The sequence below is a fragment of the Arctopsyche grandis genome, chromosome 4, assembly GCF_051622035.1.
Source record: "Arctopsyche grandis isolate Sample6627 chromosome 4, ASM5162203v2, whole genome shotgun sequence".
Lineage (NCBI taxonomy): Eukaryota > Metazoa > Arthropoda > Insecta > Trichoptera > Hydropsychidae > Arctopsyche > Arctopsyche grandis.
The window spans coordinates 9,887,765-9,915,747 of NC_135358.1; the positions used below are offsets into that span (position 1 = coordinate 9,887,765).

Here is a 27,983-nt window from a genome sequence, read left to right on the forward strand (position 1 = left end):
AATTTCGGGAAATATTACATGAGCTGCAGCATAGACCAGTAGATAGCGTGTAATGCTTTCAACTGAGTAGTCACGGGTTCAATCCCTGGTCCAATGCTGCCGGTCAGATTTTGGATATATGACTCTAGGTCGATTGTTTCCATCAGAGTTTGCCACTTCATCTGATTTCATTGAAACGGTTCCAACAAATTGGCAACCTTGTTCTATTTCTAGCAAAATTCAAGTTTTCAGCATCTCGAATGTTTAATTTATAAAATGCAAAAATGTTTGTCAAATTTATCCACACATGTCTCTATGATGCTCTGTAAATATCCCGTTTATGTTTAGCTGGTTGGAGCTGGTCAGAATTGGATATCTTTGACTCCAAGTCAATCGTTTCATATCAGAGTTTGCCAATTTATCTGATTTCATTGCTGAAACGGTTCCTCCAAATTGGCAAAATCCATCCCACCCGCTACCCACAAATATCTGAATTTGATACTTATTTATTAAGAGAATTATATACAAGCCTAAATCCATAGATGTCTCTATGGATTAATTAATTGTTAATTTCTTGTTCTTCAGCCTCTTAAAATACAGCGATTTATGTAATAAAAAAAATGCTGCAATGTTTGTAATTAATTGTCTAGGAAGGCGCTTTAGGCTCTACCTGTAAAGCCTTCCTGGTATATATCTATGTAAAATAAAATAAAATAAAAATATGTAGACCCCTTTTACAGTTGCCTCGATAATTATGTGTATAACCCAGCATTTATCTTCGTATAATATGCATATCACGTAGGGTTTCTAGCTAGGATACTAATCGTAGACACACGACAAAAAATATCTGATGTCTGAGAAAACGATATGACAAACAAATTACTACATGGATGAGAGCCTTTAAAGCTGAAACCATTGTTCGTCATTTTCTTCAATAAGTCCTTAAGAGGGCTGTACACCCGAAACCTTAATTTTGTTGCCGTTCCTTTCTTCGATATATATATTGAGTGAATGCGACAATATATGTCAATATATACATATATTGAGTGAATGCGATAGTTGCGCTTCGTCCAGATAATACGTATTTTAAATCGACAAAATCGAGGTTTCGTATTCTCCAGTTTTCTCCTCCGAAACTGGACCAATTTAAAAAAAAAATTCATCATCGGTATGAGAAAGATATTTTATATGTTTGTGTGCTCGTATTTTTTTAAAAATCAACCGTTAAATAAGCACGCTGGACTCTTTTCGTGGGTGTAAAAAGGAGGCGATTTTATAGATGTTTGGCGGCTCCTAGCTCCTATAAAAAATAACGAATCAAAAAAAGTAAAACCACAGAAACATTCCTATGGTGGATATCCATAGCATATTAAAAAATAATTTCTCTAGTGCCATAATTGAGGAAGGGAGAAGTGTAATACGTTTGTATGGACAAGGCGCTGGTGTCCAGCCCTCTTAAGAGGGCTATACACCCGAAACCTTAATTTTGTTGCCGTTTCTTTCTTCGATATATACATATATTGAGTGAATGCGACAATATATGTCAATATATACATATATTGAGTGAATGCGATAGTTGCGCTTCGACCAGATAATACGTATTTTAAATCGACAAAATCGAGGTTTCGTATTCTCCAGTTTTCTCCTCCGAAACTGGACCAATTTAAAAAAAAAATTCATCATCGGTATGAGAAAGATATTTTATATGTTTGTGTGCTCGTATTTTTTTAAAAATCAACCGTTAAATAAGCACGCTGGACTCTTTTCGTGGGTGTAAAAAGGAGGCGATTTTATAGATGTTTGGCGGCTCCTAGCTTCTATAAAAAATAACGAATCAAAAAAAGTAAAACCACAGAAACATGCCTATGGTGGATATCCATAGCATATTAAAAAATAATTTCTCTAGTGCCATAATTGAGGAAGGGAGAAGTGTAATACGTTTGTATGGACAAGGCGCTGGTGTCCAGCCCTCTTAAATTTCCCAGCTTAAAGCACAGTGCGTCAGAGACCCAAGACGCGATTGGGCGTGCTTAATGAGTGACACAACGCACGCGGGAGGAATTCCTCAAGTGCACCGATGCACCCCGACAGAACCAGTGGGTGGGTGGTGGGAGGAGGGCGAAAAAACAAAACAGAAAAAGCATAGGAAACAGAATGGTGGCCGTGATCGTGAGGCTCTACCACGTGGGAGAGGCTCGAGGCCGCGAGCGATGACCTGCACTCAGTGGTAGCTGAGTCGCCGCGGCAGTCGCTCGCACACGGAATGCTCCGCGTATCTTACCCCAAACTGACATGACCGATAAACAGTGATACGAACCAAGTGTTAAGACTACCACCCCGCAAAAATCTGTGCTATGATCGACAAGAGGTGATTGTGTTTCGTTGGTTGCGCGTCGCGTTGAAACTTGTGCCAGGACGATGAGGACTCCCGAAGGATCTCGGAGATCCGCCCGAAGGTGCTCGAAGGACTCAAACGTAAGACCACACTCTAATAATGGTATTCCAGTCGTGATTGTGCGCTAAAGGTGAAGGTCAAAACGTGAGCCGAAAGTAGGCGGATGCGCGACTTGTTGCCCTCGTTTGAAGAACCCCTCCGCGTCCAAGTTCGCAAAAGTGCAACGGATCGGTGTTACGTACTTAATAAACGCTATCTGACTCACCGATCGCAGTAAATTACGTGTATTCACACATTTTAACGTAACCGTTTTAGTATTTTACACCCCTTAAACGAGAACGTGAGAGTTTCGTTTGTGGGGCGTGCACTCGCTGATTAAACGCAACAGTTCAATTCAATTACTACAATGTGCTCTAAGAGCGATGAATCGGAAAATTTCTCTTTGTAACTCTTCGATTTTCAATGGTAATTTATTATTTAATTCAAAATTATCCAGTTTTGAATTCAAATTATACACATAATGCGCTTACAGCTCTGTAGTTATAATTCAATGAACGTATCTACATATGTAGACATGTTTAGAATATGTACGTGTAGGAATTGATGTAATACAATTATCTAATATCACAAAGAGTTAATATTATGGTATTATAACTATATTATCATAACTGATATTTGATTTTTAAATGCTTTTTATTATTACTAAATTATATTCGCAATGCATCTAATATCTATTTTAATAGCTACTGATCTACTGATCATTTTCTATTTTATTTTTGTTAGTAATCTATAGTTTTATATTATTCAAATGTTAATGTACAGCAGAATAGGAAAAAGAGTTCAAAAATCTATTTATAACTGATATAAAATATATTTAACCTTAAGAAAAAGTTTAAAAAAATATAATGTTAAATATTTTATTATAATCTACCCCTAATAAAAAGTTAGAAAATTAGACGTTAGCAACTTTACCAAAGCAAGTTGGGTTGAAATATGTATAATAAAAGTATCTTAAATAATTATGTTTCATTTAAAATAGTTACAATATGTCTATAATGCACTTTTATGAGATCATATATGTATTCTTATATTATATATAATAACTTATCGCACGCACTTGCTTTAATGTTTACAAAATTTATATCACGCTATAAAATTACTATAATAAAATACTCGGCATGAAAGAACGTCGTCTGCATGTTAAAATTTATCAAAACTTGTTTTTGATGATGTAGTTTTAACCGTACAAAACAAAAAAAAACTTATAAAGAGGAAAAATTCCAATGAAACCCAAATCATTAGAAACGAAAATCAAAGATAAATTTCGATACATTTTCAATATCGCACTTAATATATGTATTTGTAGTATAATTCGATAACGGTCTATTTTAATGCACTTATTAAATATTCGACCAAACTAACTGTAAAGTTTCACACGAATATTAAATTCCAAAAAAGTATAAAAAAATGCCAACGTATGATAAAATATTCCACCATAATATCGTTTTATAATACACGGGAATAATTTATTTATATATATACTATGTATGTATATGTATTTAAAACGTATGAATGAACACGAAATTTAATGACGATGCATCAAAATAAACAATCCGATACGTCGTATAAAGAAATACATAGAAGAAGAAAAACACCTTGAATATCAACAATGAAATTAATTATAATGACGAAAGAAAAAAAGCAAAACAAAGCAAATCGGATAAAATAGATCGGCCAAATATATATGCACACATTGCATTCGCTAAAAAAAATTCGAGAATGCGTTCGAAAATAATAATAATAAATGATTGTTAATTATTATTCGCTTCAATTAGTGGATAATTGTTTAGATATCGTTATGGTTGTTTTCACCGTTCGAGACTTTCGCGTTCAACGTTCGTAATAAACGTTATCGTTTCAAATATCGATCGAATTCCAAGCTCGCGTAAAATTTTGAATTATTATATGTATAATAGTATCGTGATTTATTCATATGGATTATTCGAAAATTTTCAAACAAATTGCGGCCAGCCGAATTTCGAATCCGCTTCCTACAAAAGGGTGAATCATTAATCGCACACGCACTAAATGCACTTTCACCTGTGCATGATTCAATTTTGTAACGGTTCTAAATTGTATTCATAAACTTTCAAAAACTATGAATAATACATATTCTGCGATAGGATAAATATATATTGCTGACATGTGTTGTGAATGTTTAAAGACTGATCTTCAGAACACAAAAAAATATTTTTTTATAATCATGACACGATATTCAAACTAAAATGTACGTAAAATTGCATACCTTGTGGAATTGAAAACAAATAAAACAAACATGTACGAGTATAATAACATTAATAACCTGATAAACCCTCTCACAAATTGTCCTTGGATATCTTTCAACAATCAACTTTCATTTAAGATTGAATTAAATTATAATCACTTTTTTATAATACATGCACTGTATAAATTATTTTGTAATAATAAAAAAAATGCACACAAAAAACATATCCTTACATTTTAACTACGGTGAAAGCTTAGTGGGTATGGCAACTTGTAAAGTATGGCAAAAATTTCATTAAATTGTCGAGTTCTAAAACTACAATTAAGATACGAATAATAGATAAAATTAAAAGTCGTCGACTTCAATGCCGATTTCTGCCAACTTCAGAAAGAAGGGGATATTATATTAGAGAAATATTCCAATTCACTAGATGGAAAATAATATACATATGAAGAAAACTAATTAGGTAGTATAAAAATAATAAATTTATATCTCAATACATGAGCCTGAACAATACAATATATGTGGCGGAAGTCTAATTTTCATTGGTTGTGGCTATTTGCAGGTACTATATCTGCGAATTATTTGCTATTTGCAGGTACTATATCTGCGAATTATTGGCTATTTGCAGGTACTATATCTGCGACAGGCGCAAAGCCTTCTGCGCATGCGCGTGAACTTATAATCCGATTATAATTTCTTACATTTAATGTACATATGCTACACTTGATTGAATTAATAATATGAAATAATTTGGATTATATTTTTTACTCTACGTCACTTTACGAGTTCGAACTAAATTTTAAGAGGTTTAAAACAAAATTTTAGCAGTAAACACGCTGGCAGTGACAGTTGCAGATATAGTACCTGCAAATAGCCAATAATTCGAAGATATGGTACCTACAAATAGCCAATAATTTGCAGATATAGTACCTGCAAATAGCCACAACCATTTTCATTTCCAAAAATACCATTTCTGTTTCAGTTAATTCATAAATTGCTAGCGCTTCTATTTTATTTATTTATTTTACATACATATATACATATTATATGTATGTATATCCCAGGAAGGCCTAACAGGTAAGCCCCAATGCGCCTTCCTGGCCAATTACAAACAATGCAACAATTTTATTAAGTCGCTGAATTACGAGACACTAAAAAAACTCGAAACTAACGATACATCTATGAATTTCAAACTTGTATATAAATCATACTTCAATTTAATGGAGGAACCGTTTCAATAATTAAATCAGAAAAAATGGCAAACTCCAATAGGAAACAATCGACTTGGAGTCACAAATATCCAAGTCTGACCAGCAGCATTACAGATAATATACTCGGAATAAATTCTCTTCCAATAGAGGTCAACTCACGGGATCGAACTCGGCGATCAGACATGCTGCCGGCTTTTAGTGCTTTTAATTCGATATGTCCAGAATCTCGGAAAAGCAGAATAAACGTATTACATGCCACCAGTATTTATTTTAAATATTTTTAAACGCAAAACATTATATTTAATGTTTTGCGGGATATTTTTCGAAATGAAGAAAAGTGGACATACGCCAATTTCAAATATAACGGCTCAAAATGTATATAAATAAATCAGGGAAGTCACGTTTGATCGCTGATTATATTCTATATTTGACGAAAGGCTGCCCATTTATCGACTTTCCATATTTTCTACACATTTGCAACGACTTTCACAATTATGCATCAAGAAAAATTAAACACGCATCGTGTATCGGTGGCGATTTTAATAAAAATATAATCTCACTATTTTATTACGCTAAATCGTACGGAACTATGTATGTATGTATGTACGAGGCACAGTTATCTTTTTTCTGAAGAGGTGAAGAAGCGGTCCTGACGAGAGCGGTGAATGATGTAAGGACCACTTCGCATCAAAGCGGTGATCCCACGCCAGACAACCTGGACTGGGTCGTCGAAACAGGTCGGACGAAGCCTCATCATCCTCGACAAGGCCGAATTCCTAACGAGATTCCCGACGAGGGCGTACCCCGATCGTTCAGAAACCAAAATTAAATGGAGACGAGACAGTAATTGTTGAGTTTACCGATTGGAGCTATACAACTGTTATCCAACGTTGTGGCTAAAAGCCAAAATGCGCAATCTGAACGATCTAAAATTTTAAGTAATTGAGCAATTAAAGAATGTATGTGTTTCTGCTCGTATCGTTCCATCTACACACACAATACATTCATACATATACATATGTTTCTGCTACAATTACTCGATTTTCAAGATCTTACATAATTGGAAATTAATTTCATGTACAAAAAACGTTACTTTTATATACCTATATTTTACAATACCAATAACACTGTTCGACACGAAAAATGGTTCAGAGCCGAGATATGACTTTTCTTATAGATCTATGCCCAGTAAACACGAATCTGGTAATAAAAAATGTTGATTGGCTCGAGATTCGGAGATATATTTGTTATTTAAATCGCGCGATTTTTCTATATCTTGGTGTTGTTCGGTCGATGTCTCAAAATCTGTCAATTTCCTGTTCAAAATAAATATTAGAATCTATAGTCGGGTATTTTATCTTTGATTTGTAGTACTTTTCAGCTTTCAAATCTCTCTAAGTAGTCGTCCAGTTTAAATCAAAAGTCAAAAGTACGTAATTTCACTCGGGATTTTTTTCCACTGTTAATACTATTTTATATTGAGTATTTTCTATTGAAGCATGTTTATTGGGATAGTGTTCTGGCCACACTATTTTGTTTTCGTTTAAAAGGGTTAATTGGAAGTGTGCTGAATTTTAAATCGGTAAAATTGCGAGCTAAAAGCTTGTACTAGTATTTACACGAATCTGAATTAAATTATTAGGGATAATATATTATATTGTCTTTATATGAGAATTAAATAAAATTCCACTTAGAAAAATCAAATTTCGACTATTCTTGTGGATTAATAACAAAAATTCGTTTATTTTATCGAGGTAAGCCAATAGAATTCTCATCTCTGATCTGAACCAAATAAAAAGTCGTCATTTTCGAATAGTGTAATCAATCAATTGATGCGTTTATTATTTAATGTATCATTGACGGTTTCAAAAGTTAAGATTTGCACTACATAAAGCTAATCATACAAGAAACAACGTATGAAATTGAAAACAGAGGCAACAAGTTTAAACATTTGTATTTCAACACATCAAAGGATATTTCATGTACATATAAGAAACACAAGATGAATCAACAGAAAGGAACGTGCTGTAGACAAAGGGAAAACATGTCATTGCATTTTACACGTATGCACAAATGTATGTATGTGGGAAGCACCAATGAAGATGTTGACACAAAAATGTCAACACTGTTGCTTTTATGAGTAGGTATAAGGCTTAAGACGATATTGAGAAGAATTTATGATTCGGAGTTTGAACATTGTTAATGTTAAAGCAACATTGAAATTGAAAACAATGAATCTCTCCACATTAGAGACGAGAAGAATGCGAAGCGATCTTATCGAAGTTTATAAAATTATAAATAACCACTACAATTGTTCCATGATTAACCTCCTTACGTTTAAAAAATACATTCATCTGCTAAAATTTGGAATAAAATACATAATCAATTAGTAACCCTAACCCATTCAAAAATAAACTTCATGATTTCCTAAAAATTAATGGATTTTTAGTTATTTTTTTTTCGGTTACTTCTATTTTTCTTTCACTTATGTAACTATTATTGTTTCTATCGGCAATTCAATATTTTCTTTCTTATTTTATACAATTTTCTACATTAGTTTTATTTGTTGCATACATACTTCATTTTTTAAACTGATTCACAACCCCCTTCAGTTCATCAGCTATCCCACCTCTCCCAAATATTTTAAATAAAACCACTCAACTCTACTCCAACCCAATTTACTACATATATTTTAAAAGCTCGACTTATGATAAGAACGCACTGAAAATATGTGAAATACCGTCATCGATCACTGTCAAAAAAAGGATTAAAGATCACCTAAAACACATCAGGGGGTGAGTCTTTCCATGGATCGCGACAGCGTGCTAGCGTTATTTATGCATGCGAAAAACACATTATGCGTACTTGCACCTGTATTGTGTCTACAACGAGGAACAAACCAGCAAAACATAAACCAGCCCAAACAAACGTACGTACATACAAGTGTGTACTCCAGACAGACACACCTTCAATCGACCGTACCCGAGTAGACTTGAAAAGCCTATACAAGCAGCCAACCTTTAAAACGGTCAAGAAGCGTTCAATTCTAAGTACACATATCTACAAACAGGGCATAGAATCGACTCAAAAAAGGCATAGAGCGATCGAATCGTGCAGAGCAAATACACAGTATCTATGGATGTACATAGAGCCGAAGGCAAAGAGCACGACAAACAACACGGTGCGAGGCGAACGTAACGGTTCCGGACGATCGGGTACCGGTGTGGGGCGCATTCCTCGCACCTCAAGTTCAACGTAACCAAACAATGAGTGGTGGACATGCAAATACTGACAAAGACGACATCGACGACCTGGATTCCTCGTCGGCCAATCGAAACCTTTTGCGGATGCGAGAGCGCGTGCCGAAACCACCTGTAATTTCGCCAGATCTCGTCGAACCCCGAGCCGAACGGGCGTGTGTGTGTTATTATTGAAAATCATCGATGCTAAAATTTCCAATATATTCCATGTACTTTCACGTGCTGTGATCGTGAAAAGTTTACGATGAAACGCACTCGTGTATTTTATCGCCTTCAATCAATTTTATAAAATGGAGTCTGCGTGCGTACATCATAAACCGTTTTTATTTCATACGCACTCCGCACGCACTAGAACGTTTTTAGGATGCTCATTACAACAGCAAGTTAAATCTATAAATACCTGCAATATTTGCATGTGCATATTGTAAATGTTGTAAACATACCCAGTAGAATATCTCACAGTGGTTAGCGTATTTGCTAGCGACTGACTGAGAGGTCCCAGGTTCGAGTCCTCGTTAGATCTCGATTGAAAAGCAATTTTTGTGACTCCAGTCGAACGACTCCTATCTAAGTTTGTAAATTTATTTGGTTTAAGGTTTGTTATACCAGTACAGATGTGCGTAAACAGCAATAAGGAAAATATTATTTAGTACGTTCTATATGGACACATTCATTCATAATGTGTATGTGAAGTATCCGAAACAGCAGCCGACACGATCTATTCATATAATACAGCAGTACATGTCATCGAAAAATACCAAGCAGAACAAGTTTTCTTTGGACATTGTGGAAATATTCGCGCATGACGTCATGTCATAGTGGCTAATGCACCCGTATTAATGAAAGGGTTGCTATGTGTATATGAATATTTTTGGAAACGTCATATTGTGCCAATATTCGACGATCCGGCACGTATCGTCATGCTGTGTAGTAAATATATAAGCCAATTTTGCCTTGCACTCGCCCAAAACAAGTATGAACGTGCCGAAAACGGGCGGTGCTGTATAGTTTGAATAGAATACGTCTTTTCAGTGCAATGCTGTGCCTAGATGTTGACGTGCAGTGCTGGACCTTAATTGTTGAAACAGTTTCACACAAAATTGACTAAATTGTCCCACCATTTATCACCAATGTCTAAATTCATACAAATTTCAAATTCATATATAATTTATATTATGAACGTTTGGCCATATGTGTCGATTTGCAGCAACCTGTTATGACAACTACAGTAAAAATGATAATATTGTTGATGATACTATTTGAATGTTGTCAAATCCAGCCGACTATTGGGAGAAAAAAAATTATTTGATTATTCAATATATCGAGATGATTTTAATTGCGATAGATTTCACATCAAGAGATCTTATCTTCCTTGATCAAAATCAAACTTCTAATATTGTATACGTTAAATACCTCTACGAATGTTTCCAATTGAATAATTTGTAAAAGTGCAATCCTAGCTTGGGATTTGCTTAAAACTATCAGCGCGCTGACGAAAAATGTTTTAAAAAAATGTAAAAATATTCATAATTTATTTATTTATATTACAAAAATACAACCCAAATAAAATAATGAATCAATAATAATAATAATAATATTAATTCTTTAGATTTATTACACATTAGTGGTACTACCCGGCTTCCTTTAGTAAGTGGAAATGAAATGAAAACCATGAAAAAAAATCTTTATTTGCTTTTTTATTAAATTAATTTAATTTGAATAAAAAAAAAATTATATTATTTAACGACCAACCAATCACAAACCTTTTTGACCAATCCTGCTAATCAGAAACGACTTTGACGACAGCCAATCAGAAACGAATTACAGACGTCGTTTCGGTTTTATATACATATAAGATAACCTATTCGCAATCACATAAACACAATAAAGAAATATCTCTTGATTTCGATTTGACTTGATTTAATAGATAGGACAAAAAAGCCGCAGTCTGCCTTATTTACATGTGAAATCTCATGCAAAAAGAGACACTAAATAACGCGCAACAAATCTCCATGCAAACGTTGCGTCAATTACACGCATTATTTCATCAAATGTCCAAGATACAAATTTTCCCTTTGTAATATATCATGTACAAATCCCGCAACGAGGTATGCATTGTTCAACAGTTGACGTTAGAGCGCTTTCCCACGTTTTCGCGAATTTCAATTTTCATGGATCAAAAAACATTCGAGATGGCTTTTCGAACCGATCCGCGTAAAACATTTCCCGTTCAGAGCGTTTAATTGAAACGCAGACGACGATCGAATTTCCAGCGTCGATCCGAAGAATAATAAATACATTACATTAATAAATAAATACATTACACATAAAAAGGTTCCGAGTTATTTATCGCCTCTATAAAATAATTATCGAAATTGAAGTGCCTTGCCGCATACTGAGCGGTTGTAGGCAAGTTAAATTTTCCGGTCGTAAATCGTCACGAAACAGTTGTAAAATTAAAGAGCAATAAACGAGAAAACGTATCGAGTTTGTACCTCGTCGTTATCGATCGTTTGTCCGAGACGCTCTGATTCGCAGACAGACTCTTCATGGAAAAATCTGCCACAAGAAAGGTACGCAGATCACTCTCAGATAAGAAAAAGTTTCCAACCGTGGTCGCTTGCGCAGTACCGATCGTGACTATATTAATACGACCGGTTGTGGTCGAAATCAAACACACATATCTCTGATCCAATCAAGTTACATTTGTGAATCCTAAACGGTTATAATCTATGATACAAATTGCGTAGAACAACAATTGGTGTTCTACAATATTAATAGATTCTACCAAATACATCGACGAGGATTGGTCTGCGGCGAGACAGTTAAAAATCTTTAAAACAAATATCAGGAGTTGAAAAACTTATATTTGAAAAAAAATGAGAAGCACTGGTACAGAAGATTCGTTATCTTTAATTTTATGCAACCGAATGCAAATGCATGTACATATTTTAAGGGGTAAACGGATTATTTTGGACATTGTGATCGAGAAAATCGCGAATACGGAATATCTGGCACTCGAATTCTCGTTAGAATGACAGTTCGCGTGGATAAACCTCGATGAGTGGAATCTTCGACTGCCAGATATTCCGTGATCGATATTTTAGTGACGTGTGCGAGGTCGCCTTGTGCAAAATAATCACCGAACCATTTTAAGGACTCAAAATATTGAACAAAGCATAAAGTACAAGGCTAAAACTACAACCGCCATAAAGCTTTATGACGGTCTCGCGAAAGTTTAATTACTTTATCTATGTACGTAGTAACAATAGATGAAGTTTTGTGATCATGCGAAAATTCGAACTCAAGATTTTGATTGGTTCGAACTCAGAATCGATCACTGATCACGTTTTCAAAATCTAGAAAATATATGTGTGTGTGTCTGTGTATTTGGGGATTTTTTGAACACCAATAATCCTATTGAACTGAAACTTAGTATTGGTTATTGAAATTCTTATCGACACGACGTTAATTTTTTTCAAATTTTTAAGTTGACCGGAAATGGTACCTCCCCTTATAAATATCCTCTTTTTTTGAAGTTTTTGAATTCAATTAATAGAAATTATAAATTAAATCTAGTTTTTTACTTTTGTCGACATTTACTTCATATTCCAATTATTTGGTTCAGCGAAATAAATTTGTGAACCCTGGGACTGAAAAACATTTCAATTATTTTCATTGCAATCGGAAAATTCCGCAAAACAAATACTATTTTATAATTTTGTGAAAAAAATGTAGGCCCCAATTAGGCTCTGGCAAAAACTTTTTTTGTAAATGTTGTGCCACGTGATGTTTAATTCTGAGTATGTTTTAATTCTTATCGGAAATAAAATATAATATATAGGAAATCACTTTTGTCCTGCGCGGCTAATTGGCGTGGCTTTTTCGGGGTGCCTTTACAAGCACATGAAAGTTTTGACTATTTTAATCTGAAATTGAATCATTTTCATCGAATTTATGCAAAGTAGACTGTCACTGACACTCTAAAAGCAGGAAATTTCCTAGCCAGTGGGCAATCGACGGAATTGACCGAAAGTTCTTTCAAAATTTATCATATTTTTCCAGCAATATGTACGATACGATACTATATAATTATGGTAATACAAAATTTAAACGCCATTTTTTTAAAGGACTTACTGGAAAGTTCAGAACATCCGTGTGGTTCAATCCAAGTCCATGGTTATGTGCATAAATATATTTCTTCATAAACCTCAAACCTTTCGAATAATATAATATATACATGAATGTATGTATATACTGTAATTTAATAGATAATTACTTCATTTATAAACATATAAAATAAATACTCTTTTATTTTATGTAAAATTTTAAATATTTATAATATATTATTATTATCATCATAGTAACAAAATAACATACGAGAGTCAGATAGTTAAAAACTAATGGATAATTACTATAATAAATCATAATAAAATACAATGATTGATTATAATTTAAAAAACGCTAATGAACGACTCCATTTCTAATCCATTTGCTATTGTCATTATGATTGATACACTCTTACTTTTTCGATTGGATAAAATTCAGAAAAGTCATTCGACAGTCGAAATCCCAAATACAGATCAAATCAACAGAAACAGAATAAAATCGCGCATTAGTATAAAAGTAACATGTCTAAAGGCTACGCGCGAATGATTCCAAACACTTGCATACATACAACGTGGAAAGTAAAAGATTGCATTTACGCATTTCGAAATCAAGACCGATCAGCGCGTGCAATGATGCGAATAATCGCCGCAGTGAATATCGAAAAAATTAATTGAACGAAAGCAAAATACAACGAGAGAGAGGAAATTAATTACCGAATATTAACGATTGGAAAGAGTAAACGAGCAAATTTTTAAATAATAATTTTATAAAATCACTATATGTATGTACGTATGTGTATGTATGTACCTAGTCGGACAACTATCGGATCGAACCGGTCAAATATGGGACAATCGATCGCAAACCGGTCACGGAGATACTCGATTGTAAGGAGTTGGTCTCGCATGCACAACCAGCCTGCTTCTTCAGTTGAAATTTGCCTGAAAGCAACGAGCAAATGCCGAAAGTGAAAATGTAGAACGAATAACGGGGCGGATCGGAAGACAACAACCGGTCGAATATTATCCAAAGGCCTCGGTTCAGTTTTCGTCACATCCGGACACGAAATTACGACGAAGACCCTCGTCAGATGCATATCAACGAGGAGATAAATGCCTCGACGCAGCTAATTGCACGCGTATCCAACCGGTGATTATAAACGCATTTCTGACAAAACAGCTTCGATATAATGTATTTACGCACATACCTACGACAACTTTAGCGACACTGTGAACTAATTCCGAGACGAAAGCATGCATGTATTAAGGCCAGTATGAGTGCACAGAGAAACGTAAATTACATATGTCCTTAGAACAAAGGTGACTAATGTCGCTGTTGCTAATCACTGAACGTTACGATTTTACATTCGAAGCGTAAACTTCAAAGTAAATGTATCGACAAGTAAATGAAAGAAAAAGAGGCAGACCCCTGAATCGATTGATGTTGAGCATAAATAAATTCATAGCACTATGGACCAAGGACAAAGATTCTTAACCGTGTTTCTGAGGTTTATTGTGTAATTTTTCAGACATGTTGCCGACAAATATAAGTCAGTTTATAGAAGACTAGTAATTAATACAATTATGTATTAGTGTAAAGGTTGTTACTACTTTATTCAATGTGACGCATCAAACATCAACTTATTCGATAAAGTCTTTCCATGTGTTTGATTTGATTTTGGAACGTGCTCTGCTCTCAAAAAAAAAGACGAGACGAACTGGTTGCCTCTTTTTTTATAATATCTTGACATACGAAACAACAATTATCTGGAATGTTAATGTCATAATATTCTAATTCAGTAATAATTATTTATATTTAGGGCAAAAAAATAGACATGTCCGGTAGTAATTAGTAAAGAAGAGAAAATATACATATAAATGTATGAAATAAGAATGGAGTGCTTTTGGACGAACGAACGCCGCTTTTAAATCAAAAATGTAACTTTGCATCAAGAAAAAGATCTTCGATCAATGTGTTTTGCCAGTAATGACATATAGATGTGAAAATTGAACCAGTGGTGTGCCGTGGAAATCTGCCCGTTTTAATCGCACAATATTATTTACATGTGCGCGTACAGGATACAAGGACACTAGGTGACTTGTATCCTGCTCCCTCACACAAGTGAGGCTATGCAATTTGCAAGTGCAAGACAAAGAGATTTCTACTGTATTGAACACCAAATATGTTACACAAAGTCCAATACACTCAAAGAAGTATTGAACGCTGTATGCTCGGCATAACTAGAAGATGTAGGAAACGGAATATGTGGGTGAGAAGTATGACAAGGGTAGTGGATATAGTGAAGAAATTGAAATGGCTATAGGCGGGTCACGTAGCTAGATGAATGAACGAAAGGTGGATAAAAGAAGTTTTAAAATGGTACCCAAGAGAATGTAAAATGATTAAAGGAAAGCCGCAAGGAAAATGAGTGGACGAAATCAGAAAAATGTATGGGGTGATGGATAAGAGTTGCGCAAAATAGAGACGAATGGAAGCGTGTTGGAGAGGCCTTCGTCCATCAGTGGATGGTGAATATTCGGCTGTCAACATAAATATAGAATGTATGGATAGGCCCTTTCATAGAAATTTGTGGACCTAAAACGTGCCATACGACGAGGGGGTTTAAGGGGGCTCGCAGGGTTAAAAGTGCGGAACTATTAGAACCAAACACACTATATTTTTGCTGTTTTGGAACCATTTTCATGGTGACGTTTTTGGCAAATAAATTCGCATCTACATATACATTATACATCGATGAAGACAACTTACACTGACCACTGTCAACGAACGACAATTAGAACCAATACATTTTGTTGCGACTTGGCAAGTGAAGGCGCTCGCATTTAAATATACATTATATATCGATGGCTGTAAATGAAGATGATGAATGCTCTAATAGTGAGTAAACAAAACATTACATAACAACAATACTATATTAAAGTACTGTATTTTGATGCAAGTTCACGATGGTTTATTTCGGCTTGTCATCGTGTATGTTGATTATATTTTTACGATACATATTATATTTAAGACACAGCTTGGGTATACTATACATATTCAAATCAATTAATTCAGGCATATATTTTATAGCAATGTACGGATTCATAAATACAATGTACATATTATATGTAGCGAGACACACGCTTTTGTCAAGCGAAAACTAATCGCATGAGCACACCTTTTACGCTGCTAAATACGAAAGTGTGCTAAATATAAAAATAAGCTGAAAAAGAAACATACATAGGTACGCAGTAGAAGGAAAACGATTTTAAAAAAGACTGATTACTATTAAAAGTGGAACGAACACCTCAAAGGAATCCATTGACGGAAGTTACGCATTGAAAACTTATTCATGCAGATTTTTTTGCCGAAATAATTTCATAGGAATCGTCTACTTTTTCGTCAATTCATTTCTCTTTTTTTGTTTAAATTCTTCTCTTAAAAGAAAATTAAGTGCTCAGACGTCGTCGTGGTTAGGAGCGTATTTGGACAATGGCTTCTTAACGGAATCGCGCAAAAATCGTGACTATTTATTATAGCCAGCAGCATAGCTCGGACGTTAAGCTTCTGCTTACCGTCAAGAAGGTGCCGGGTTCTATCCCTGAATGAAAATGAATTTTTCAGAGTATGCTGTTGGTCAGACCTGGATTTGTGACTCCAGGTTGATCGTTTCCTATCAGAGTTTGCCAATTTTCTCTGATTTCATTGTTGAAACGGTTCCCGGAAAAAAAAATTGGCTAAAAATCCTTCCTACCTACTATGTCACCACTATTTGAAAATTTGATGGATGTACAATAAGAATTTATGTACAATTCATAGATGTCTCGTTAATTTGCGAGTTTTTTCAGTGTCTTGCAATTCAACGAATTATAATAAAAAATGCTGCATTTGTATTTGTAATTGGCCAGGAAGGCGCATTGGGATTTTCCTGTAAGGCCTTCCTGGTATATATGTAAAATAAAATAAAATAAAATATAAGAAAATATAAACGTTACTTTTTTTATTTCTTTATATACGGCATTTCGCGTCATTGTTACTTCATAATAATTAGCTCAAAAGAGGCATTATAACGCGAAATACACTAACATGTATCGCCGTGTTGCCTTTTAATTAAAACAATACGTCATCATTGGAATCTCACGATTTTCGGAAATACCCTGACGAGCGAACGAATAAAAAAAATCCCAATTTATTTTCTCGTCTATACGAGTCCGCAAAAAAACAGATGATAATTAATTCCCGGCATCGCGTTACCCGATACTTCAAAGTCAAATCGGTCATATTTAAACAAAGAAAAAAAAATACATGAAAGCTTGTAAAAGTATAGCAATTTCAGACACAAGTTAACACCGTACTATGTGATAATGAATTTACAGTTAGACGTGTACCATGTGCGGTTGAGAAATTATCGGGTACCGGTTGTTAGTATACGGGGAACTAAGCTAACCGTTATTGCGTACAACGCGGAATACGCAATTCATTAATAATAATGCCTTGTAACAACTGAACCAGTGCCAAGGACGTCATACTGTTTGAAACGGTGCAAGTGCCCCTGTAAATCAAACAGGTCTGATCCAAGTCGATGAGACTTCATTTGGAATCATGTGTACCTACGCAGATGAAAAGTTGTGCAATCTATCAAAATGCAACATATGTATGTAAATGTGTAAGTTACTGTTTAAATACATCGTGAAATATAAATTCATCATCAATACAAAACCAGCGGCGTGGACTAGTAGTTAGCATTTTATGCTTTCGAGCGGAGTGGTCACGGGTTCGAGTCCCAATAGAGTCCCACTGCTGGCCAGACCTTAGTTTGTGACTCCATATCGATCGTTTCTTATCAGAGATTGCCAATTTTTTTGATTTATATTGAAACGGTTCCTGTAAAATTGGTATCTCATTTCTTATCTCTCTTCAAGTTATTCAGCGTCTTGAGGTTCGCCAATTTGATTATAAAATGCTGCAAAAATTTCTCCGTATATTCATATGTCACTGTGGAAGTTTGTATGAATTTGCATTGTATAAAATGCTTATGTACATATATGTATATATTTATTGTATTGTACCTGTTTAAGTGCATTCGTCTGTGCACTTAAACAGTGATTAAAAGTTATCTGTAAAGGCGAGTGTTCAAGTTCTATATAATAAAACAAAATCATTATATTAGTACTCACGAGGGGTATCAAAATTCTATTGATCAGGTTTTAAATATGTACATACATAGGAAACGAATACATGCACGATGGAACTGTATTAGTGAACAATTATTGTAAATATCTTATTTTATTTTATTTATTTCATAATAGGTTAAACAAAATAGCCACAGCGTAGTGCATATGTAGAGAGAGCTATTTTATGTATATCAGTAGATAGGTCGTGCTAAATTCCGGCTAAATACGCTGCTGGAGAGGTCTCGTGGTTATTAAAACACAGTTCTATCGTCTCCTATTAGAGTTTTTAGATTTTTCTAGCTTAGATTTTTTTGTTGTAACGGATCCAATCAAGCTGTCATCACGTCGATCTGACAGTCGATTCTGATGAAATTTTGATGATTTCGTTAATGATTAAATTCTTCTAGACTTATTTCGCAGACGTTTGCTTACTTTAAGTTAACTGTCATAGTCAGCTCACAAATATTGCACCACGTACTGTCAGTTAAACTAATAAAGAGTTTGAAAAAAATGGCAAAAATTCCCCCTACCAATAAAACTATGTACTCCTGTTGTCAAAAATACATTAAGTGCATAGTTCTCAAAGTAATAAATGATCTACGAATTCTCAAAATCATATCAATAGTGTTAGTAAAACTACTTAAAAAAAAATTTCATTATCAAAAATTATTAACGAAGGGATAAAACTGTAATGAAAAACGTGGCAAAAAGATAAAAGAAATAACATGAAAATTATATACATATATTATTTGTCATGTCATGATAAAGAAGATATAATGTACATATGTACATTATATCTAAACAATATATCTTTACCTTTACCTTTACCTTTACCTTTTTCATTTGTTTTATATTTGTAAATTTCAATTTCTTCTTATATTCTTTTTTATAACCTTTTCCAAATATTTTAATACTATAGTTTAATTATGCAATGTTCTACATATTTTGTCATGCCTTTATTCTTTACTTTTTAATTTGTTTTCCTTATATTTATCTTTTTCATTTTTGTAAAAATCTATTATTGGACTCGGATGTTACATATATTATTTATTTACTATTTGTTTTTTTATACATATCTATGTACATCCTGTCTGTTGATGTTTCAATAAATAAAATAAAAATAAAAATAAAAAATAAAATATCTAAAACAATAAAAAGAAATCGGTAAAACTAAATAAATATTTCAAATCACTCAGGAGCCTTGAATCGTTTGATTCAAAATAATACTTTTGAAACTGAGAAGATCTATATAGTAATAATAATAATCAAAAACTTTATTTTCATGCCGTAAAAATAACTGTCAAGTCGTGTTGTTGAAGTTTGATGAATAGTTCAAGTTGCTGACAAATCGAATTTTCCGCGATGAAACACGTTTTCAAACGCTCAATAGAAAATGTGAAAACTGCCACCAAGGAAAGGAAGACTCGTTGTTTAAATTAGATCAAACAACATCAAGATAATTTCACTAACGGAACACCGTTTCACACAGTCATTCAAAATTCTGATCGTCATAAAAAAAAAACACCGTTTTGACATAAAATAAGCATATGCTACACATATTTACATTCATTATAACATTAGCATTATGATATGTGTAAATAAATTATGCGATACAGAATCATAGCCGTCACACGGATAATACATAACGTAACACATTATATTATATTAACGTTAATTTCCAACACAAGCGCGAGCGAAAAGCACGGAAAATAAATTGGCATTAGATCAACCTCAATAGTTGAACATTAAATATAAGTATGGCGAAAAAAACACTACTTTTAATACGGTCTTACGATGTTTATCGGATGAATTGCAAAAAAAACCAAAACTGCTCTAATTTCAACGAAATGCGTTTAAATACCGCAAATAGCGGACAGTTAACTGGTTCGCTAAGAACAGTTTTACTACTGGACTTTAAATTGTAAACGGATCATAATTTACGCGTATTACTTTCTGTAACATGCGACAGATCAGATAACTGAAACATTTCAATTAACTATTAGAAGATTTAAATAAGAACCTTCAATTAGTTTAACCAGCAACATAACTCAAGTGTATATCGTATAATGCAAACAACTGAGGGGTCACGGGTTCGAGCCCTGTTCCGGTGTTGGTGGCCAGACCTTGGATATATGTGACTCCAGGTCGATCGTTTTCTAGCAGTTTTATAACTTATCTGACTTCATTTCTGAAACGGTTCCTACCAAATTGGCCACCTATCTAAATTTGTCATCATTATTTTGAACTTAATTTCAAATTTATAATATTATAAATTTACATATAGTATATACATATGTATGAAGTTGGACGTACATAGGTGTCGCCTTAAGGCAATCCCGCAAGACACCATGGTAAAAATAATAAATAAAAAAAATTATCCACTTGCTATTCCGTAAAAGGGATCAATAACTTTCCAAGGACCATCGTTAGTAAGAAAATCCTAGACATTGTTAAGATGAGTTGTAATATCAATTTCATCAATTTTATCAATATGTCCTCTTTCTTATTTGCTTTATTTTCCCAACAGGCGTAAAAAACATTATGGAGATTAAAATAATTTAATTACTATTTTTTATAATGCACCTGTATTTGTATATTTTTATAATGAGACTGTTATTATTTTTTGAATAATAGCACTGAGTAACAAAAAAATCACAATCACCATTAAATTACGAGAGCGGAAAAATAAATATTGAGATTGAAAACCAATTTTTATAAACGAAGTGAAATATAAAACTGGCCCAATAAATTATAACTCGAGAAAAAAATGAGTAAAAAAATGTACATATATTTTTGACTTCAAATTCGTTAGATAATTAATTAAAATAATTTTAAAACAATAAAAATCGATCAAAATCTCAAAGTCGAATTTTTGCATGATCACAAAGCTTCATCTATTGTTACTATGTATGTACATACATACATAGATAAAGTAAATATAATATATATTGATATAGAAAACCAATCCTTATAAACGTGGTAAAGTGAAAAATTAGCGAAATAAGCTCATGTCGCGGAAAAAAATTGTATCTTAAAGCAATAAAAAATCACAATGGATAGAAAAAACATCTGACTATTGATTCCAATACTCACTTTTGGCATAGCAATTGGCAAAAAATTGCACATTTTTTCAAACGCTCATATCTCATAATCGAAAGCAAACCAACAAACACCATTATCATATTCGAATTCAGTAAGTCAAACTTAGTAAAGATTGATTAGTCTCCGCTCCGGTAAGTTAAGTTGCTTTGTTTAGTTAAGCAGGTCTACAGATTATTATCTAAATATGATTTTTCTAAGTGGAAAGTTTAATATATTATCCCTATTAATTCAATTCAGATTCGTGTAAATACGAGTGAATACTAGAACGAGCTTTTAGCTCGGAATTTTACCGATTTAAAGTTCAGCACACTTCCAATTAACCCTTTTAAACGAAAACAAAAAATAGTGTGGCCAGAACACTATCCCAATAAACATGTTTCAATAGAAAATACTCAATATAAAATAGTATTAACAGTGGGAAAAATCCCAAGTGAAAATACGTACTTTTGACTTTTGATTTGAACTGGACGACTACTTAGAAAGATTTGAAAGCTGAACAGTACAACAAATGAAAGATGAAATACCCAACTATAGATTCCAATATTCATTTTGAACAGAAAATTGACAGATTTTGAGACATCGACCGAACAACACCAAGATATAGAAAAATCGCACGATTTAAAAAACACATATATCTACGAATCTCGAGCCAATCAACATTTTTTATTACCAGATTCGTGTTTACTGGACATAGATCTATAAGAAAAGTCATATCTCGTCTCTGAACCATTTTTCGTGTCGAACAGTATAATCGAAGACGCCCGAAGTCTTCAGTTATCATGATTATCATCCCCATCAAGATGCGCGTGCATTAAAAGCCGAAAGTTGACCATTTGAGATCGTCCATAATTCCAGGCGTAGACGTATTAGTCCTGTCGGAGACAGTTGGACGATAATCCGAGAATCGAAGTGGATCAATGTAACGGCCGCTGACCGTGTCTGACCGTCAGCCGTTACATGAACCGAACGGTAACGCAAACGGATCACTCACTAGGTCCAGTACGGTTCCTCATTGCACATTGCACTAAATTGCATCCGGACACATGTCTCGATTTCGTACAACGAAACAATCTCGAAAGAAAGTGAATCGCGTAGGATTACGCTCGACTAATCAGATGATCCAGTCTAGTACGAATACGCCACTTTCACGCGTGCGTAATAAATAGTGATAATTACTCAACGCTCAAAAGGTAAACTATTGACATTTGTATTATAATACATATAATAAACTGGTCCCGAGTGTATGTACGTGTTTGAGTAGGTATAACAAACGCTTAAAAAATTATATGCACGCATGTAAAGCGTTAAATAATTTACGTAACGTAACTTTCGGATATTTGTAGACGATTTCTAAAATATAATCTCGCTACTCTAAGAACCCCCTTTTTTTTAAGCTCTCCTCTAGATTATATACTTTCTATGAAGATAAGATATTTGATTGTATTCGATGAATGGATAAATTACAATATGCGTAGGCTCACACACACGAATTTGCAAGAAAGCACGTTCAGTGTGCGAAAAAAGACGTTGTGTAAGCTACGTCTTTTTTAGGAGAAATTTATTGTAATTTTTAGATACTATTAAAAATAAGTTTAATATACAGAATACACTTATCAAAGAAAAAACAATATTTGCACTGGGTTTATATTTTGTAGAACGTTTATATTATAGCGAGGTATTCATAATCTTATGTAGCTTGGTTCCTTTATGCTACTTTTATCGAATAAAAATGAACAAATATTCAATTAAAACACATACATATTTATCTATATGTACAAGCGAGTATGAAGAAAAGATTTGAGAGAACAAGTATTGATGTTTTTTTAATTACTAATTAAATTCCTCCGAGAACGCTCCCGTTGTTTTTTGTTAATTTTAGTATTTTAAAATTTTAATCTCATATTTCATTAAAATTGAATTATATTTTTTAAATTTTTGAGAACGGCTATTATTTGATTCCTTTGGGATTCTGTGAAAATTGGACTATTTTTTCAAGCAACGTCGCCATATCTCATTTAATTAACGTCCATAATTAAATGAATTTTATTATTTTTAGCAATTTCAGTTGCCGAATGAAAATAGAAAAATTGCAGTCTCAATTTAATATCTCAAATGCGTATAGCGTAAATTTACGACCGTTATAATTTTTTTTTAGTATTATAGTCAACTTACAAACTACTCGAATTCTATCGAAAAATAAATTTGATTTCACAATGAACGTTGTTGAATGTATATTCAACGTCAGATTTCGATTTCACAATGAACATAGGAATTAAACAAAAATGACACTTTATTGTATCCGATTCACGTCCTTGTGGTTATAACAATCTTAAGAAATTTTCGAAATTGAAGCAAAAAAAAATTCAATGCGTAGGATAATTTGTGGGTTCAGAGATAAAAACGTGACAAGACTGCCTACTAAAACCTCATGTCAGGGTCGCAACTATACAAAATTGTACATTAGCAAATCGTAGGACGTTTAAGCTCAGAACAAAATTAGAACCACAGCTCGTTAGAATATAAAAGATAAGCATAAAGCACAAGACTGGCCAGTTGCGAATGCATTATAAGATACATTCAAGGTTGCTATCGAAGCACAAAGAACGCAATCAAAATTTAAATGAAAAATAAAAGATTATCATTCCAGTTTTTGGCATACCTACTATACACATGCAAATTTTCCTCGAGTGCTGACCAATCGGTATTTCATTCCACCATCAATCTTCTTATTCGGAATTGATGGTAGAGGTGAAATCGTACAAGAAAAAAATCGCACGACTGATACCGTCATTAAACTTGCGCAATACATAATGCTCAAAGTTGCACAACCGAGTGTGTATTGTAAAAATTTGGGTGCGGCTTCTTAAGTCACGCACTTCATACATATATACATATCTCTCAAACTAGACATTTTCACTCTTAATCTGTATTGCTCAATAACTTATCAAACGTGATTATGTGATATAAATTTCCTATTTTATTTTCCTTTCAGATTATGATTTGGTTGCTGCCATCATTAGCATTGTTTAGTGTGCTAGCAGTTGTTGATGCACAATGCCCGTGGCAACGCGAAATACAAGAGTTGCAAGTCGCATGCCTATGCGCTTACAATCTTGGTCATGAACTTTCAGTGCAGTGCGACCAGGTATTATAATCATCCCATATATTTTTTACGTGGTATTACATCATATATTTCACGTATTAATCCATGGTAAATTGTTTCAACAGGTGGATTTTCCATTGCTCTTGAAAGCTTTAGATACCTATGCGAAAAATACACCTTTAGATCTGTTGTACATTAACAATTCGACTATAAGAAAATTAGATGACAATATTTTCATCAACCTTCGCATACACAATGCACAACTGTCCGGATGTAAGATAAAATCGGTAGGACCGAACGCGTTCCGAGGACAGGAACAGCACATTAAAAATTTGAACTTGCAAGATAACGAAATAACAGAAGTTCCCGTCGACAGTTTGAAAGGTTTGGCGAACCTGGCACTGCTCGACCTGTCCAAGAATAGAATATCGAAGATTCAGGACAATTCGTTCTCGACTCTGAAACGACTCACAACGTTGAAGTTGTCCGACAACAATGTAACGCTGACTGCGGGATCATTGAAAGGATTAGATGGCTCACTGAAGAACTTAAATCTGAAAGGAACTAAGCAAAAAAAAGTACCAGATTGTATACGAGGACTTAAAACTTTAGCCTTCCTTGATCTATCACAAAATAGTATAAGGGAATTGCCAGGTTTGGGTGGGATGAAGACATTTGAAGGACTAGATTCATTGACGGCATTAAATCTAGAAAGAAATCTCATACAAAGTTTAGGAGATGCAGCTTTTGCAGGAATAAGAAAAACTTTGAGTTCTCTCAGCTTACTGAATAACTTATTACCAGATTTTCCGACCAGTGCCATAAGCACTCTATCTGAATTACGGGTGCTAGACATAGGTTTCAATTTACTGACAGGTCTCCCTGAAAATTCTTTTGTGAAAAACCCATCGATCACACTTCTAGCATTGGATGGTAATCCACTAAATACCGTACCACAAAAAGCCTTTACACATTTGAACAACACACTGAGAGGTCTAAGTTTGGGAGGTAGATTTTTGCACTGCGACTGCAGATTACGTTGGGTCACTGAATGGATTCGAAACGGGGATTTACAAGTTACGTCCAGAGAGAGAAATCCACAGTTTTGCGGAAGTCCACCTCGTTTTAGAGATCGAGGATTTTACAGCATACAACCGGACGAATTGACTTGTTCGAACGACAACGAAGTCATCGGAGTTGCAACAGTAATTCACGAAGACATAAATACTACAGTGGCTGAGAAAAAGACTGAAGCATCAACCAGGTCAACTACTATAACCACAACTGCAGCAACGACCAGGGCTAGCACGCCCAAAACGACAACCACAACGACCACGACGACTACAACAACAGCGAAACCAACGAAAATCAGCACAACAACGACCAGTTCCTTACATACCAGATCTACGATACCACCATGGAAGCAAAATAGTCAACATCAGAGACCACCACTTGTCCTTGGTTTTCCTCCACAGAAATCAAAAATCGACGATTCGAACGAAGTAGTAGTAAAAAATGCATACAGACAAGACAACTCCGTTATAATACAGTGGGATTCGGATACAGCAAACATTTTAGGATTCAGAGTTGTATATAGACTGTTTGGAGACAAAAGTTTCAAACAAGGTCCACCATTGGAAGCCAGCGAAAGAGAATTTAAAATAAAAAATGTACCATCACAAGTAAGTATCAAACAATTTTTTTAAATATAATATCATATTAGTAACATGAAATAACTCTGGATTTTCATTGCAACAGGAATGTATAGTAGTCTGTGTTATTTCATTGGAAGAAATCAACGTAAGTCCAGATACAGTTCCGTACACTCAATGTAGGGAAGTCAGAACGGTGTCATCGGCAACGTCTAATATGGACAAAATAACGATTGCTGCAAGTGCTGCAATTTGTGGAACAATCGTAATTGCAGTGATAGTATTTGTGGCAGCAAGTCGTCGCAGATCTCGAAAAATGCACAATTTACACCAACAGCAGTTGAGTGGAAAAGCTGGACTTCCGATAGGCGGACTGCCCGTAAACTGCTGCACCGGGATGGGAACTACACCGAGCCCTGGAGGACCTTTATCTTCACTTGCTACTCTAAGCGCATTTAATAAGCATCAGGTATGCGACAATTCATAAGTTTAAAAGTCACTAAAATATGAAATTATACTAAGTTTTTGTATGTAAATAATTTTAGGATTGGGATCAAGTGTCAGCATACAGTGGAAGATCCATTCCGAGGGCTCGAATGTATCCAGAAAATGGCGCAGCGCTGATTTCAGATGATTTAAGATCACACGTATCTCATTTCAGCAATACGGGAGGAAGCAAACTTGGTAAAACTCGCTCGATAGCCGATGGACAATCACAACACAGTTTCTCAAATCATTCCGGAAGATATTTAGCCAATAGTGCTTTTCCAAGCAACTTAGTCAGTTCACGTTCAGGTATTCAAATTGAACCTTTAAAAATTTTAAATGCATATTATTCAATGAATATATTACGACGATAATTGAAATATATAAAATTTTAGATTTAAGACAGTCTCGACAATCGTTAGCCGGAGCTTCTGATCGCATGTCAAGAATGTCGTTCCCCGGTACACACATACACCATGGGGCACCTTCGGTAGCCTCGTCGTCAAGACGAGCTCGTCCCCGTAGTCGTTCAAGAGACCATACTGCTTTGCACGCCCGGCCTGGCAGCAGGTACTTCATGAATGATTACACATAATAATCCTACACGGCATTTGCCTACAAAATGTAAAAATCAGTATGCCTTGTTGGGCTCTCACAGATACAGCACAGCTGGATCGACACACACGCTCAACAACTACTGCGGGGATACATCAGACAATTGGACGGACCACGATATGGACATCTATATGGCCCGCAATCCCACCGCCCGGGGAGGACTGGTGCCATTATAGGACGAATCTTGTCAATGACTGAACTTTTGTGATTGCATTAAATAAACGGATATAAATAATGCACCGAAGTAGACAGTACTTTGGTACGAACGAACGAACGTATAGATACAAATGAACGCTGCTCAAGTGACGAAAAAAAAATAGAGTGTACCTGTAAATATAGATGATTTAAGGTGTGACGACTGTGGTGTATAAAATGTATTTTTAAGCATACAAATTGTGTGTGTACTATATTTAGTAATAATTAATTGTGAAATAAACTTCAACGATTAATATTTGATACTACTGAATTTTTAAATGCCATTTTATGAATTATTGGCCTTATATTTTTATATGGATAGTATTTTACGCCTAATAAGATTTCAAAACTGAAAACTGATTAAAAATAGTAACATGATTGCCTTATACTGTGAAAAAATTGTGTGAATATATGAAT

At 34.3% G+C, this 27,983-nt stretch overlaps 2 protein-coding genes across 3 annotated transcripts in view; one reads left to right on the top strand and one right to left on the bottom strand.

Moving 5' to 3' along the window:
• The window catches only part of Rab3GAP1 (RAB3 GTPase activating protein subunit 1), a 50,073-nt gene that overhangs the window by 19,454 nt on the left and 2,636 nt on the right, over window positions 1–27,983 (bottom strand). The gene's annotated exons all lie outside the window — the stretch shown is intronic.
• Window positions 1,973–27,679, top strand: haf (leucine-rich repeat and fibronectin type-III domain-containing protein hattifattener). 2 transcript variants are annotated; one of them, XM_077429227.1, is made up of 7 exons: window positions 1,973–2,454; window positions 24,508–24,660; window positions 24,744–26,300; window positions 26,377–26,739; window positions 26,816–27,065; window positions 27,152–27,326; window positions 27,415–27,679. In XM_077429227.1, the coding sequence occupies exons 1-7, from the start codon at window positions 2,398–2,400 to the stop codon at window positions 27,545–27,547; spliced, it is 2,688 nt and encodes an 895-aa protein (XP_077285353.1). In that variant the 5' UTR covers window positions 1,973–2,397; the 3' UTR covers window positions 27,548–27,679. The 2 variants fall into 2 exon arrangements, with proteins under 2 accessions (XP_077285353.1, XP_077285352.1); XM_077429226.1 differs by having other exon boundaries at window positions 2,197–2,454; window positions 27,392–27,679.